General features: G+C 37.7%; 1 protein-coding gene across 2 annotated transcripts in view; it reads left to right on the forward strand.

Annotated features, from left to right (window-relative positions):
• Nucleotides 1–15,359, forward strand: part of MIGA1 (mitoguardin 1) — a 106,196-nt gene that overhangs the window by 23,301 nt on the left and 67,536 nt on the right. The window contains exons 3-7 of one of the 2 annotated variants that reach the window (XM_045477920.1): nucleotides 407–584; nucleotides 2,520–2,656; nucleotides 5,315–5,441; nucleotides 8,600–8,733; nucleotides 9,728–9,851. In XM_045477920.1, the coding sequence (XP_045333876.1) occupies nucleotides 407–584; nucleotides 2,520–2,656; nucleotides 5,315–5,441; nucleotides 8,600–8,733; nucleotides 9,728–9,851 (700 nt within the window). The remainder of the gene's footprint in view (nucleotides 1–406; nucleotides 585–2,519; nucleotides 2,657–5,314; nucleotides 5,442–8,599; nucleotides 8,734–9,727; nucleotides 9,852–15,359) is intronic. The other variant, XM_045477921.1, reaches the window with a different exon arrangement.

The raw sequence follows: 15,359 nt of genomic DNA on the forward strand, positions 1-15,359 counted from the left end.
AAAATAAATAAATGTTAAAAATAAATACATAAATAAATCTCTGAATTAATCATTCCTGTAATTTAAAATCTTGCTATGATTCAGTTAGTTGCATGAATTAATCATTAGTTGTTCAACAGGTTTTAATGGGGTTGAATTATTTTGTGCTCCTTTTGATATTTGTGGTAATACTGTTTATTTACCTAAGACTTTCAGAAATTAATATATTAGTACGTTTTGTTTGTTTTTAAACAAAATGTCATTCAAAGAGTGACAGCTTTCATTTGAGCTGTCATTCAAAGAGTGAAATAATATTCTTATAGTAGTTAGAACTAGGTTATCTTAAGAATAAGTTTGCCTCTTACATCTTTATTTAAAGTGAACAAATATAAGAAATTTTTTTTCAATCTAACTACATCTTTTCCAGATAAGATTTTCACCAGTAGCAAAAAAGCTGTTTGTGGTAACTGCGGTGAGTGCCGTATCTGTAATTTTTCTGGCCCGTCACTTTAAAAGAAGACGTGGAAAGAAGAAAGGAAAAATATTACCATGGGAACCAGAGCACCTCATACTTGAATACACTAAAAGAGCAGCATCAGACAAAGGTATGTAGAGATAGCTGAACTGAGTCTACAAAGAAAGTTTATATTTAAATCATAGAAAGATTTATATATTAATCATAACTGGAGTGCAGTGATTTCTGTGCTGTAGCCTCCAAAATGTCTTTCCTTAATATTTAACTCCCAGATAATACAGATTAATTTTAGAAAGAATAGAACATACAGAGAAGCAAACAAAAAATTAATATCACTTGATATTCTGCTACCCAGAAGTAATGACTTATAATACTTTGGCATATATCTATCCATTTCTATTTGCATTTAAGTCTTGAGATACACAATTTTATATTTTTTTCAATTTTTTTTTTTTTAACGTTTATTTTTGAGACAGAGAGAGACAGAGCATGAACGGGGCAGGGGCAGAGAGAGAGGGAGACACAGAATATGAAACAGGCTCCAGGCTCTGAGAAGTCAGCACAGAGCCTGATGTGGGGCTCGAACTCACAGACCGCGAGATCATGACCTGAGCCGAAGTCGGCCGCTCAACCGACTGAGCCACCCAGGCGCCCCCACAATTTTATATTATGTACAAGTAGATGATGTATGTATTTTAAATAAAATTATGATTACACCTTTTGTAGCCTGCTTTTAAAATATTTAACAATATATAAAATTGTTTTTCTAGGTCAATAAATATATTTCTATCGTTTTAATATGTACTTAGTGTTAAATTTGTAAACATATCCACTAATTTATTTAACCAATTCCCTGTTAGTCCCTTTAGAATGTTTTTCTTGCTTTGAATATACTTATCTGATTATTTTCTTAGTGTATAAATAGAAGTAAAATTGCTGGCTTTTAAAAGACCTGTAGTTTTTGTTAGAGATATGGTACATGTTGCCATGTTGTATCAATGACGATAACTTCTTGGGGCACCTGGATGGCTCAGTTGGTTAAGTGTCTGACTTCGGCTCAGATCATGATATCATGGTTTGTGAGTTTGAGCCCCGCATTGGACTCTGTGCTGACAGCTCACAGCCTGGAGCCTCCTTCGGATTCTGTGTCCTCTCTCTCTGCCCCTCACCTGCTCAAATTCTGTCTCTCTCTCTCTTGAAAATAAAACATTAAAAAAATTTAAAAAAACCCAATAACTTCTTGAGCATGCTGAATTTCTTATTTTTAAAACTTTTAATTATTTTTAATTTGTTATTTAGAGTATCATATGCTTTTGTGATTAATTTGTCCAGCAAATGATTAATGAATGACTATTTTGTGCCGAGTACAGTGAACTTTACAGTAATGATGGCTCTCACTTAATGAGATCTTATTAGATCTCAGGCCTAGTGCTAAATGCTGTATATTCACTACACTGTTTAACTTTTATAACAATTCTATGAATTAGGACTATATCCTGTGTTATTGTTTCCATTTTAGACATAAAGAAAATCGAGATAAGGAAAACTTAAGTGACCTGCTTAGGGTCATACACGTCCCAGGAATTGAATTGAGTAGTGTCTTAACTGCTGTGAGATACAATGTCAGCCATAGATGGATAGATAGATGGTTAGGGGATACAGAAAAAGAAAAAACTTAATTATAATGTAATGCAATATGGACATGGTACAGATGTAATTCAGGAAAGGAAGTGCTTATATTTTGTTAATTTATAACTTGAAGATTCATAGTTGCCAGTATTTTAAACTGATTATAATAGGTCATTCAAATATCATATCAAATACACTAATTAGATGAATAGTTTATTCTTCATTTAGGAAGCATATTTTAGCAGTGTTAAAAACAATTGTAAAGAGAGGTAGATTTTAATAATGCTGTACACTTAATAATTTACACAGTTGAGGGAAATGAGTTTTAAAATTAGAAGCTTTCTGAAGGAATATAATGTAAACTTGGAAATTTTATCGGAAATTTATCATTGGAGTTACTGATACTTCTAATATTATTGATATATTTGTTTGATAGGTTCAAGTTGTTCCAGTAGTAGACAAAATTTGACATTATCTTTAAGTTCTGCCAAAGACAAAGGATCTCAGTCTTGTAACTATGCTAATGGAGGACTTTTCAGTAAATACTCAGGTTCTGCACAGAGTTTAGCCTCCGTAAGTAAAGAAAAAAATTTATTATTTTATAGGTTTGTTTTTGTGTCTATTGTTATATATTGGTTTAAATGTTATATAATAATAGGGGCGCTTGGGTGGCTCAGTTGGTTAAGCATCCATCTCTTGACCTCAGCTCAAATCATGATCTCACAGTTCATAGGTTCAAGTTCTGCATCGGGCTCTGCACTGATAGTGTGGAGCCTGCTTGGGATTCTGTCTCCCTCCCTTTCTGCCCCTCCCCCACTTGCTCTCTTTCTCTCAAAATAAATAAAAATAAAACTTAAAAAAAGAAAAAGAAATTTTTTTAAATGTCAAATAATTATAGATAGCTCTTAGTATGGAAAGAACCTTAAATCATCTTATTGAGTCTATTTTCTTTAGGCAAGTAAAACTTCCCTTTTGGTAAATAACCAGCCAGTTTGGTTCCAGCTTTCTTTAAGCAAGTGATATGGGTACATGGGGTCCTGTAAGAATAGTGCTGATCTGGAAGTATTGCTTCAAACTAGATATTTCTGGGGCGCCTGTGTGGCTCAGTAGGTTGAGCGTCCAACTCAATTTCCACTCAGGTCATGATCCCAGGGTCGTGAGATGGAGCCCTAGGTTGAGATCTGTGCTGAGTGTGAAGCCTACTTAAGATTCTCTCTCTCTATCTGTCTGTCTCTCTCTCTCCCCTCCCTCCCTCCCCCCTCCCTCTCCCCCCTCTCCACCTCTCTCCCCCTCTCCACCTCTCTCCCCCTCTCTCCCTTCCTCCTTCTGTCTCCCTCCCTCCCCCCACCCCTTTCCCCCACTTGCACTCTCTCTCTCTGTCTAAAATAGTAATTTAAAAAAAACACAAAAAATCTAAACAAAAAAACTAGATGTTCTGCAAAAAAGCTGGAAGATACAGCCAGACTTTATACTAGGTCACAAGATGATGAGCTTGCGTAGGTAAAAGTATGTGGCTTGCTGAAGCCAAGTGTGGAGTTCCTCACCTTGTTGTTTGAAGCATTAATATAGTAGATTGACAAGTGAGGAATAAAGTTAGTATTTTTTTGACTTATTATGGTTTAAAAATTTTGTTAAATAGGTAGGATATATACTTGCTACTAAATAAAGAAGAGGCAAAAAAATGTACAGTGATAAATATGCTCCCGATCCTCTCGGTTCCCGTCCTTAGAGACGAACAACATCGGTAATTTCTTACATATATATCTCTGGGAGTGTATGTCTGTACCATCATGTATTGTCATTATTTTAAACAGTTTATTAAACACCATATTCTGTACTTGGCTTCTCTGTTTTGTTGGAATATCTAGCTGCCCCATTCTTAAATACATCAAATTTTTAAAAGATGTTTTTTTATTTTTATTTTTGAGAGAAAGTGTGTGTGTGCACATGCTCAAGCAAAGGAGGGGCAAAGAGACAGAGGGAGAATCTCAAGTGTGAGATGGAGCATGAGATCACGACCTGAGGCAAATCAAGAGTCAGATGCTTAATGGACTGAGCCACCCAGGTGCCCCTATATATTTTTAAGTAGGCTCCATGTCCAACTTGAGGCTTGAACTCACGACCCTGAGAGTGAGAGTCCCGTGCTCTACCGACTGAACCAGCCAGGCACCCCAGGCTTAGACTTCTTAAAAAAAAAAGTTAGCATTTATTTATTTTTGGGAGATAGAGACAGAATGTGAAGCAGGCTCAAGGCTCTGAGCTGGCAGCGCAGAGCCCGACGCAGGGCTCAAACTTGGAAACCACGAGATCATGACCTGAGCTGAAGTCACACTTAACCGACTGAGCCACTCAGGCACCCTTAAAATGGACAGAACTTGGGGGCACCTGGGTCACTCTGTTGGTTGAGCATCAGACTTCAACTCAGGTCATGAACTCACGGTTTGCAGGTTTGAGTCCCACGTCAAGCTTGTGCTGGCAGCGTGGAGTCTGCTTTGGATTCTCTGGTCTCTCTCTCTCTCTGCCCCTTCCCCACTCCCACTTTCTCTCTCTCTCTCTCAAAAATAAATAAACATAAAAAAAAAAAAGCAACAGGAATGGAGGGGTGGTGGCTCAGTCATTGAGCATACGACTTGAGATTCTTTGTCTCTTCCCTTCTACTCCTCTCCCTCGCTTTCTCTTGCATTCTCTCTCTCTCTCCCTCTAAAAATAAAAATAAAAAAAAGAAAAAGGACAGAATTGGAGGCAGAGACTTGGGAGTCATCTACATAAAGATGACTGAAATGATTGGCTCAGTGCACCTTGCTAAGGAAGGGAAGATGATAGAGGCTTTTCAATTTTAGTTATTGTTTAGCATAATCAGCACTGTTAATAATTTTTAAAGCGGAAATAAGCTAGTTACCTCAAACCAGAGTAGGTGTGGATAAAATTTATAAGCAAATATTTAATAAAACAGTAAACTGTAAAAGTAGCTGCTTGATTTCTAATGGAAATAACTGATTTTTGTTGGAAATATTCTTCTATTCGTGTATTTTTGAGCAAACAAAGGCTTAAAATACTTAGGGTCATATGACTCCTAACTTTGAATATAATCAGATTTATTTGTTCAGGTGGGGATTACATGGGTTGTTTTACCTGGAATAGGATTTATATAAATAGTTTGTAAATATAAAAGATGGCAAAATACTGTCACAAAAGAGATTTTGAAGTCACTGCTGTCGATTTTAATTTTAGGTCCAGAGCGTCAATTCTTGTCATAGCTGTGCTTGCGGCAATTCTAACTCCTGGGACAAAGCAGATGAAGATGATGTTAAACTTGTTAATATTCCTGTGACCACTCCTGAGAACTTATACTTGATGGGTAGGAATAACATAATAATGTTTTAAGATGTTATGCTTACATTTAATGTGAAACTAAATAATGATGAATTGTTCTAAGGGAAGCAACGTAATTTTTAAATATTCTTGTATCTGTTGAATATGGTGTATATAATATAACCTATTTCTGGAGGATGCTCTAACGGATTTCCACAAACTTGGTGTTTTAAGCAGCAGAAATGCATTCTTTCAGAGTGCTGGAGGCCAGAAGTCTGAAATCATTATCACTGGGCTGAAATCAAGGTATCATTAGAGCTATGCTTCCAACAACAATTCCTGTTTAGGAGAGTATCTGTTCCTTGCCCTTCCCAGCTTCTGGGATGGCTTCTGGCTTGTGGCCGTGTGATTCCAGTCTCTACCTCCCATCATCACCTCCTCTGTGTATATTAAATCTCCCTCTGCCTCTTATAAGGACAGTTGTGATTGGTTTTAGGCCCCACCAAATCCAGGTTATCTCCCCATGTTAAATTTCTTAATTAATTAATTTTAAGATTACTTGATTCAGTCACATCTGCGAAGACCCCTTTTCTTTGTAAGGTAACGTTCTAGAGACTAGGACCTGATACTTTTGGGTGGCTGTTATTCAGTCTGTTTCACTCATCTAACCTGATCTCTTGGTTCTTATCTAATGAGTCTATCAGAGTCCACTTTATTTAATCTGTTTTTTATCTAGCTATCATTTGTATTAAAAAAAAATTTTTTTTTTAATGTTTATTTTTGAGAGACAGAGCGTGAGCATGGGAAGGGCAGAGTGAGTGAGACACAGAATCTGAAACAGGCTCCAGGCCCTGAGCTGTCAGTACAGAGCCTGATGCAGGGCTCGAACTCAGGAACAGCAAGATCATGACCTAAGCCAAAGTCAGATGCTTGATCAACTGAGCCATTCAGGTGCCCTGTATTCTTATATCCAGGAATGATTTTATAACAAAAAAAGGACTGTGTTTCACATCTTAGTATTCCTCTTGGCTTGACCAAGGAGCATGTCTAGAGAGCATCACTGGAGCCCAGAAAAAGAAAAAAGAATTGAATTAGATTGAAATACTTTTTCAAATGCTTTTCTGTGTTTGCTACTTTATTTCAGGCTGTATTTCTTTTGATGGAAGTGCATACTAATTACAAAAACAAAACAAAAAAACTTTGATATAGCCCTGGCCAATGAACAGTAAAGGAGATAATGATTTGTAGAAGGACTGTGTACCTCTGAATATATTCCCACATTCTAGAAGAGTTAGACTGTATCATCTCCTGCAGTATCACCATAGTTATTCCTGCCTATGGGGAAAGATGTAAGAGTAGTTCTTTTGCCATCTTTTCCAAAGGTCTCTTGAGAATTAAGCTATGTTTTTGGATTACTTTAAGTCTAATAAACCTACACTAACAGCTTCCGTTGGTTTATCGGGAGTTAGAATTGTAGAGAAATAGAGCAAAACCAGAGAAGCTGCAGGGAGTCTCTGTATCATAGAATTAAGATTGGTAGAAGCCCTCTGGGTCATCTAATCACCCACCTATTATTTGAATTCCCTTTACAAGATTGATGACATTAAAAGAATGTATTAGTGGAATATGTTTGAATTCCTGTTACAAAACTGAAGATATGTGGTGGTTTGGGCCCTGTGCCGCAACGAGGTGAGACACAATTCTTCCTGGGAGGCAGCTTTTATCTTTGGACTATTCTGTGATTACATCACCCTTCCTTAATGTTTACCCAAAATAATCAGATGGCTGGAGAGTAGATGGAGTGAGAAAAGGTTGAAGGAACTAGAATTGTAAAGCTTGGAGAAAGGAGAGTAGATGGTGATGTAATTAATTGTCTTTTAAGTGTATAGGTTTTTTAGAAGGAAGATCTACACAGCATTGGTTCTTTGCTATGGAAAATTACATTACATAAGAAGGAAAGGCGTGAGTTGTATTTAAATAACACTTTTTTTGTTTAGGGTTGTAGGTTCTTCAGAGAACTTGAAGAAATGATTTTAGAGGAGAGGTATTCCTTAACTACTATATATGGAAAACATCTTGAGAATGACTTGCCCAGATTAAGCAGCTTTGTTTTATTTGTTTGTTTGTTTATTTATTTTTAATTTTTATTTTAAGTAGGCTCCATGCCCAATGTGGGGCTTGAACTCACATCCCTGAGATCAAGAGTTGCATGCTCTACTGACTGAGTCATCTAGGTGCCCCCAGATTAAGCAGCTTTTAAAGATCTTTTTCTTTTATATGTCTAGAAAAATTGAAGTTTTGAAATATTTTAGTTTTGTTTGAAGTACATAATTATTTTGGTAAGACTTTTTTTACTTGGAGAAAAAGAAGCGCATACCTTTTTTCCCACAAAAGCTGTGTATAGCTGAGGGGATATGAATTTCTACTTAGACTGTAACCCTTGTTTGGTTCTTGCAGTGGTCTTGTAGATTTTTAACTGATTCAGCAATTACTGTATTTATCCAAATTGACACAGCAAAACTTTATTCTAGACTTAGTATGCTATTTCTTCTTAGTTTTATTCTCTCTTTCTGACAACCTCTTATAAACCTGATAGCTTAACAACTACTGTCTTCTATTTACCTACTTTTTAATTTAGGTGGATATTTTGAAGGATAGTTGTGTGAATGTAAAAATTAGTCATTGTTGGACTTTTGGTGAACGCATGATACTATTCTAGAAAAATCCCAAGCATTGTATATATTTGAGTTACTTTAAATAAAAGAAAACATATTGGTCATTTCTCTCTGATTTTTGGTTGGCTAGCACCATAGGCCTAGAATATATTGAGAAATTAAAATTCTGCTATGAAGGGGCTCCTGTGTGGCTCAGTCGATTAAGTGTCCAACTCTTGATCTCAGCTCAGGTCTTGATCTCAGAGTCATGAACTTGAGCCTTGCATTGGATTCCATGCTCAGAGTGAAGCCTACTTAAAAATAAAATAATTATATAAAATCAATTATATAAAATCAATTATATAAAATAAAATAGAATAAAATAAAATTCTGCTATGAAATCAGGTGAGCATAAGATTATTCTTTAGTGCCAAAATTACAGTCAGACTATGCCATTGTTGATAACCATATGAAAAAGATTTCAGCCCCAAATGATTTTATTTTGGCATTGATTTTTTTTGTTTACAATCATTCTGTTCTTAATTCATAGGTATGGAATTGTTTGAAGAGGCGCTACGTCGATGGGAGCAGGCTCTCACCTTTCGAAATAGACAGGCTGAAGATGAAGCTTGTAGTTCCATTAAATTGGGTGCAGGAGATGCCATTGCTGAAGAAAGTGTAGATGTAAGGGTGATTCTCCTGAGAGTGGCCTTTATAATATTGGAAGAATTGAACAATGTTTAATGTTGATTCATTTTACTTGCTTTTTGTGGCATTTGAATTTTTTTTATGTTTATTTATTTTTGAGACAGAGAAACAGAGCATGAGTGGGGGAGGGGCAGAGAGAGAGGGAGACACAGAATCTGAAACAGGCTCCAGGCTCTGAGCTGTCAGCACAGAGACCGATGTGGGGCTCGAACCCACGAACCGCGAGTTCATGACCTGAGCTGAAGTTGGGCGCTTAACTAACTGAGCCACCCAGGTGCCTCTTTTTTGTGGCATTTAATACATTGGGTTTGTTTTCTCCCTTGGGACTAAGAGTGTATGTGTGGAGGGGTATGTCTTGTTGGGCTTTTTCTGTTCAGTTAGTTATTAAATCCCAAATTTGCAATTCATAATCAAGTTCCCTGATTTTCTAAGAATATATAGAATTAAAAAAAAAAAAAAGAATATATAGAATTACTGTGACTTCTAAAGGGATTTTTTAAAGCCTCGTTTTAATTAAGTGCCATTATATTCATAAAGGTCGCACAGAATTAGAGCTGGACTGATATTTACCAATCATGTCAGCTAGTGAGTCTCAAATTTCAGCATGCATTAGAGTCATCTGAAAGGCTTATTAAAACAGACTTGAGTTTCTAATTCAGTGGCTGGGGTGGGGCCTGAGAATTTGCATTTCTAACAACTTCCTACATGATAACTGATACTGCTGGTCAGAGATCTTACTTTGAGAACCCCTGGTCGAATCCCACTCCTTAAGTTTATAGGTAGAGAAGCTGAATCCCTGAGAACTGGGGTGACTTGGCCAAAGGCACAGCCAGAATCCAGTGCTGTCACCACCCAATGGACTTTCCTCATATCCCACACTTTCTCTGTCTTTCATTTAAGAGTGGAAGGTATTGAGAATCTTAACATTAGAATCTAATATTTGCTGTGTGTACTTTTCTTCTCCTTGTAGGATATTATTAGTACTGAATTTATCCATAAACTTGAAGCTCTCCTGCAAAGAGCATACCGTCTCCAAGAGGAGTTCGAAGCTACCCTGGGGGCATCTGATTCTAATTCCCTTGTTAATGATATCGGTAAGATGGACATTTTATATGGTTTTTTAGGAATCGTGTGAATTTCTTCTTTAATATTCTTAGAATCATTGGGGCGCCTCGGTGGCTCAGTCGGTTGAGCGTCCGACTTCGGCCTGGGTCGTGATCTTGCGGTCCGTGGGTTTGGGCCCCGTGTCGGGCTCTGTGCTGACAGCTCAGAGCCCGGAGCCTGTTTCGGATTCTGTGTCTCCCTCTCTCTCTGACCCTCCCCTGTTCATGCTCCATCTCTCTCTGTCTCAAAAATAAATAAACATTAAAATAAAATAAAAAAAAAAAATTCTTAGAATCATTTAAGTGTATTAATATGATATGGTTACATATTTTTTGGAAAATAGTCAACAGAAAATGTTCTATCATATTTCCTGATTTTTCTTTCAGTTTTATTTTTCTAGTGAACTTAATGCCCATAAGATATGATTTCGAGTGTGTAGGTAGGATTGTGACTTTGTTTTAAAATTACATTCTTTTTTTTTTTTTTTAATGTTTATTTATTTTGAGAGAGAGAGCATGTGCTTGTGCATGCAAGCAGGGAAGGGGCAGTGAGGGACAGAGAGAATCCCAAGCAGGCTCCACGCTCAGCACAAAGCCCCACATGGAGCTCAATCCCACAAACCGTGAAATCATGAGCAGAGCTGAAACCAAGAGTTGGATGCTAAACCAACACTCAAGCATCTGAGTGACCCTGAAATTACATTCTAAGTGGAAGAATCCCAGTTCAAGTGTTGGAGAGAGGAAGAAAATAAACAGAAATATAAAAATGGGACAGAGACATGGCTCGAAAGTGTGCATGTAGCTCATGGCATACATTTAAAATATTTTAAGTAATTCTATTTATTGGACTCCATTTAAAAATCTTTTTTTAATGTTTGAGAGAGAGAGAGAGAGTGGGGGAGGGGCAGAGAGAGAGGGAGACACAGAATCCGAAGCAGGCTCCAGGCTCTGAGCCATCAGCCCAGAGACCGATGCGGGGCTCGAACTCACGGACCGTGAGATCGTGACCTGAGCTGAAGTCAGACGCTTAACCGACTGAGCCACCCAGGCGCCCCTTTAAAATCTATTTTTTAATGTGTATTTTTGAGAGAGAGAGAGAGAGAGTTTATTTTTGAGAGAGATTCTGTGTCTCCGAAGCAGGCTCCAGGCTCTGAGCTATCAGCCCAATGTGGAGCTTGAACTCATGAACTTTGAGATCATGACCTGAGCCAAAGTCGGACGCTTGACTGAGCCACCCAGGCGCCCCCCCCCCTTGTTTCCTATTTTAAAGAGAAAAAAACTTGGAAAGACTTTTTGAGTGAAATCTTCAAAGGAAAGAATAATTAAAATTTCTTCCTTAAATTCTGTAAATGCTCCAAAGAATGAAGTAAGACAAGATTATATTGCATCTCTTTTTGGCAAAAATAATTTTTTTTTTAATTTGAGGAGAATTGTTATATTTTTATAAGGAATAAAAATAGTTAAGGAGTGGGGTGCCTGGGTGGCTCAGTTGGCTAAGCGTCCAACTTCAGCTCAGGTCATGATCTCGCAGTTCATGAGTTTGAGCCCTGTGTCAGGTTTTGTGCTGATAGTTCAGAGGCTGCAGCCTGCTTCCAATTCTGTGTCTCCCTCTCTCTCTGCCCCTCCCCCACTTGCGCTCTGTCTCTTTTTCTCTCTCTCAAAAATAAGTAAACATTAAAAAATTTTTTTTTTAATAAAAGAATAGTTAAGTGTTAAGTTTTTCCACATTTTTTTCTGAACATAATATACTAAAAGTGGCTGCATTTTGAAATACTTAGGTATCTATGTATTTTGAATTTAGGTAAAAGATTTTATTTGTATTAGAATTAAGAATTACTGTTTAGGGGTACCTGGCTGGCTCAGTTGGAGGAGTGTGTGACTCTTGATCTTGAGGTCATGAGTTCGAGCCCCTTGTTAGGTGTAGAGATTACTAAAAAAAAACAAAAAAACTTAAAAAGAATTGCTGTGTATATGTCATAATGTTATATGAGGCCTCTTTGTATTAATTTTGTTCTTTGCTCTTTCATTCTATATTGTCACTAAAATTATTCATTAGACTTGAGTATTTTTTAACAGTTGCTCTGCTCTTATCATGGGCATAATGTTTTGACATGTAGAAGTTACAGGCCAGGAAAAAGTAGACAGTATTCATGTCAACAAATAGAATTTGCCAAAGCCTTCTTTTTATATTTGTTTCTTTCTATACAGTTCCTTTTGTAACTTACTAAAATGACATTGTAGAAAGAACAGAGAGAAGGAATTTTAAAAGAATTCAAGTGTAACAGCAGGAGTGGAACAACTGGAAAAGATTGGAGGGTGGTTATGTGGCAAGGATGACCATAGAGAAAAAGGAGTAGGAAAAAATTATAAGGAGAGGAGAGGAAAAGGGCCCCAAGGCTTAATGTCTTATTCTGGGAATGGAGGCTTTATCCTCACTGTTCTAATTATCTACCTGCATTTTCCCGGCTCATGGTAAGGATCATGTAGGTGTGTAGTTCTTGCACTTGTTACAATTTAATGTGCATCTCAGATTTGGCATGCCTAAAGTTTCTTTTTCTACTGACCATGGTGGTTGGCAAAGTCCATCTCTGATTTCCTAGTTTATCAGGTTATAAAGATTTCTTAGCACTGGCCCAGAAGGTCTGCTTTGGATACACATTACTTCTAGATAAGAAGTTCCCTAGGCAAATCACTTAATTTCTGGGACCTAACTGTAAGTTGTTTCTGAGTAAATTGTTATTAATTTGGAACTCTAAATGGGTAGGATTTCTAGAGGAGACCCATAATTAAATCATAAAATTTTTTTTTAAATTTTTTTAACATTTATTTATTTTTGAGACAGAAACAGAGCATGAACGGGGGAGGGTCAGAGAGAGAGGGAGACACAGAATCCGAAACAGGCTCTAGGCTCTGAGCGGTCAGCACAGAGCCGGATGCGGGGCTTGAACTCACGGACCGTGAGATCATGACCTGAGCTGAAGTTGGACGCTTAACCGACTGAGCCACCCAGGTGCCCCTAAATCATAAAATTTGATTAGCTTACGTTTGGAATAAGAGGTTCCCATCCTGGGCTGTCACAGGCTTCTAAGCTGACTGGCTTTTCCCTGCAGCCATGCAGTGCTTTGGCCTGTTATTGCACTGGAGATTCCAGTTGACATGATGCTGTATTATTATCTTCCTTCTTGGCAGTTTTTTAGATATTGTTCTATTATTGCTAATTTCTGTTTTTGAACTTCTGGATGAAAGAGCTCAATCTATGGTCAAGATTCTGGTAGGGGAGTAGCTCTGTTATATCTGTTCATTGATATTAATCAAAATTGCTTAGAAGTCAGTTAGCTCTCCTCATTTTCTTTTTTTTTTTTTTTTTTTTTAATTTTTTTTTCCCAACATTTATTTATTTTTGGGACAGAGAGAGACAGAGCATGAACGGGGGAGGGGCAGAGAGAGAGGGAGACACAGAATTGGAAACAGGCTCCAGGCTCTGAGCCATCAGCCCAGAGCCCGACGCGGGGCTCGAACTCACGGACCGCGAGATCGTGACCTGGCTGAAGTCGGACGCTTAACCGACTGCGCCACCCAGGCGCCCCTCTCCTCATTTTCTAAATCCAAATTCATTTTGCACATTTAATTTATATTGGGAGGCAACTTATAGCTAGTAGTCATAAATAAAGAGGTTAATAGATGCCTTCAGAGGTTCAGTAGTGAATTTAAACCAAGTATTGATCTAGCGTCAGTGAATACTTCACTGTTCTGGAACTTGCTTTGTCTTATTTGATGAAATTAAAATTTTTTTCTCTTAAGAATTTGATAGATTTTCAAGGTTGGAAGATTTCTCAGTCATCATCTAATTTATCTCCTTTCCCCTTTGTCCCCTGTATTTTATAACTAACACACACCATTGCTTGCAGGTTACCATGTGCCAAGCCCTTTGCTGAGCACTTACATAAGAGAAGCACTACACTGAGTGAAAGTTATCTTACTTAATCGTCACAAAAACTTTCATAAGATAAATACAGTTATCATCCTCATTTTTCAGATGGGGAAAGAGAGGGAAGGAGATACTGAGTAACTTCCCTAGAGTTGCATGGGAAAGCCAAGATTTGGAGCCAGGCAGGCTAACTTTAGAATTCATGTTCTGAACCACCATGCGAGATTGCCTCACCAATTTATAAGACAGATACCTTCCTTGAATAGGATGGTTGACTGTGAACTCTGTGAGCAGAGCGTGCCTACTGGCAAAGTTCACTCTGGGAAATGTAATCTTGGAGCAGGGAGCCTGGAACCCCACAGCTGCCAAAGTAAGGAAGCATTTCTTGTGATATTTATTTACTGTGGATCTTCCTTTCCTTAAAACATTTTTCCTTCTTCCAAATCTGTGTGGGGATCTGACATTAACTCTTGTGTCTTTCTTTACTCCTCTCTCAGGCGCTTTTAGGCACTCTAGACAGATTCCACTCATTTTGTAGAAGGAAGTTATCAAGGTTTAATTCAAGAACAAAAGAAGAGAGCTACCCTTCTTACCTGATGGAAATAGTGCCAGATGAATTTAAAGTTTTATTTATTTATTTTTGTTAGTGATCTCTACACCTGACGTGAGTCTTGAACTCACAACTCTGAGCTGAAGAGTTGCCTGGTCTTCCAGCTGAGCCAGCCAGGCACCCCAGTACCAGCGGGATTTAGTGTAGTGCTTTAATGATTACTGTAATGGATTACCCTTTGGCCTGTATCTGCGTAATAAATGAAAGCAGACTCCAGATTCACACTAACTGGATTCAAGTCGTGGCTTCACCATTGATTAGCTGTGTGATTATATAACTTGTCTAAATGTCAGCTCTCTTATCTGAAAAATGGGCATATAATACCTATTTTCAAAATAATTATGAGCATTAAATGAAATAATACAATAAAAGTGCTAGGTACAGGGTAACAGTGTTTATTGGCTCGGAATTTGGACCCTCTCTGGGACACTCAGCAAGGCTGTGGGGTTTTTGTTGTTGTTCTTATTCCACCTGCCTGATCCTGTATTTGCTAATTTCAAGGTAGTCATTAAAATTTCTTGTCCACCGATACCCTTTTCATGTTTTCCAGTGATGCTATAATTTTCCTCATTAAAAAAAAATTTTTTTTTTAAGTCACTTTCAATGGGCCTTTGGGAAAAAGGAGAAGTAAATGCCTATGCTCTACATCTTGAAGTAGAAATTCTGGACATTAGGGGCTCCTAGGTGCCTCAGTTGGTTGACTGTCCAACTTTGGCTCAGGTCATAATCTCATGGTTCGTGAGTTCAAGCCCTATATCTGGCTTGCTGCTGTCAGCACAGAGGCCAGTTCAGATCCTCTCTCCCCTCCTTGCTCTCTGCCCCTCCTCGCTCTCTGCCCCTCCTCCATTCATGCTATCAAAAACAAATAAACATTAAAAAATTCTGGACATTATAATCACAGAGCCCAAGGACTACATTAGCTTTTCTAACACTGCTAGTGTTGAACTTACAGTTACTAAAA

Source organism: Leopardus geoffroyi, chromosome C1 (assembly GCF_018350155.1).
Source record: "Leopardus geoffroyi isolate Oge1 chromosome C1, O.geoffroyi_Oge1_pat1.0, whole genome shotgun sequence".
NCBI classification, from domain to species: domain Eukaryota; kingdom Metazoa; phylum Chordata; class Mammalia; order Carnivora; family Felidae; genus Leopardus; species Leopardus geoffroyi.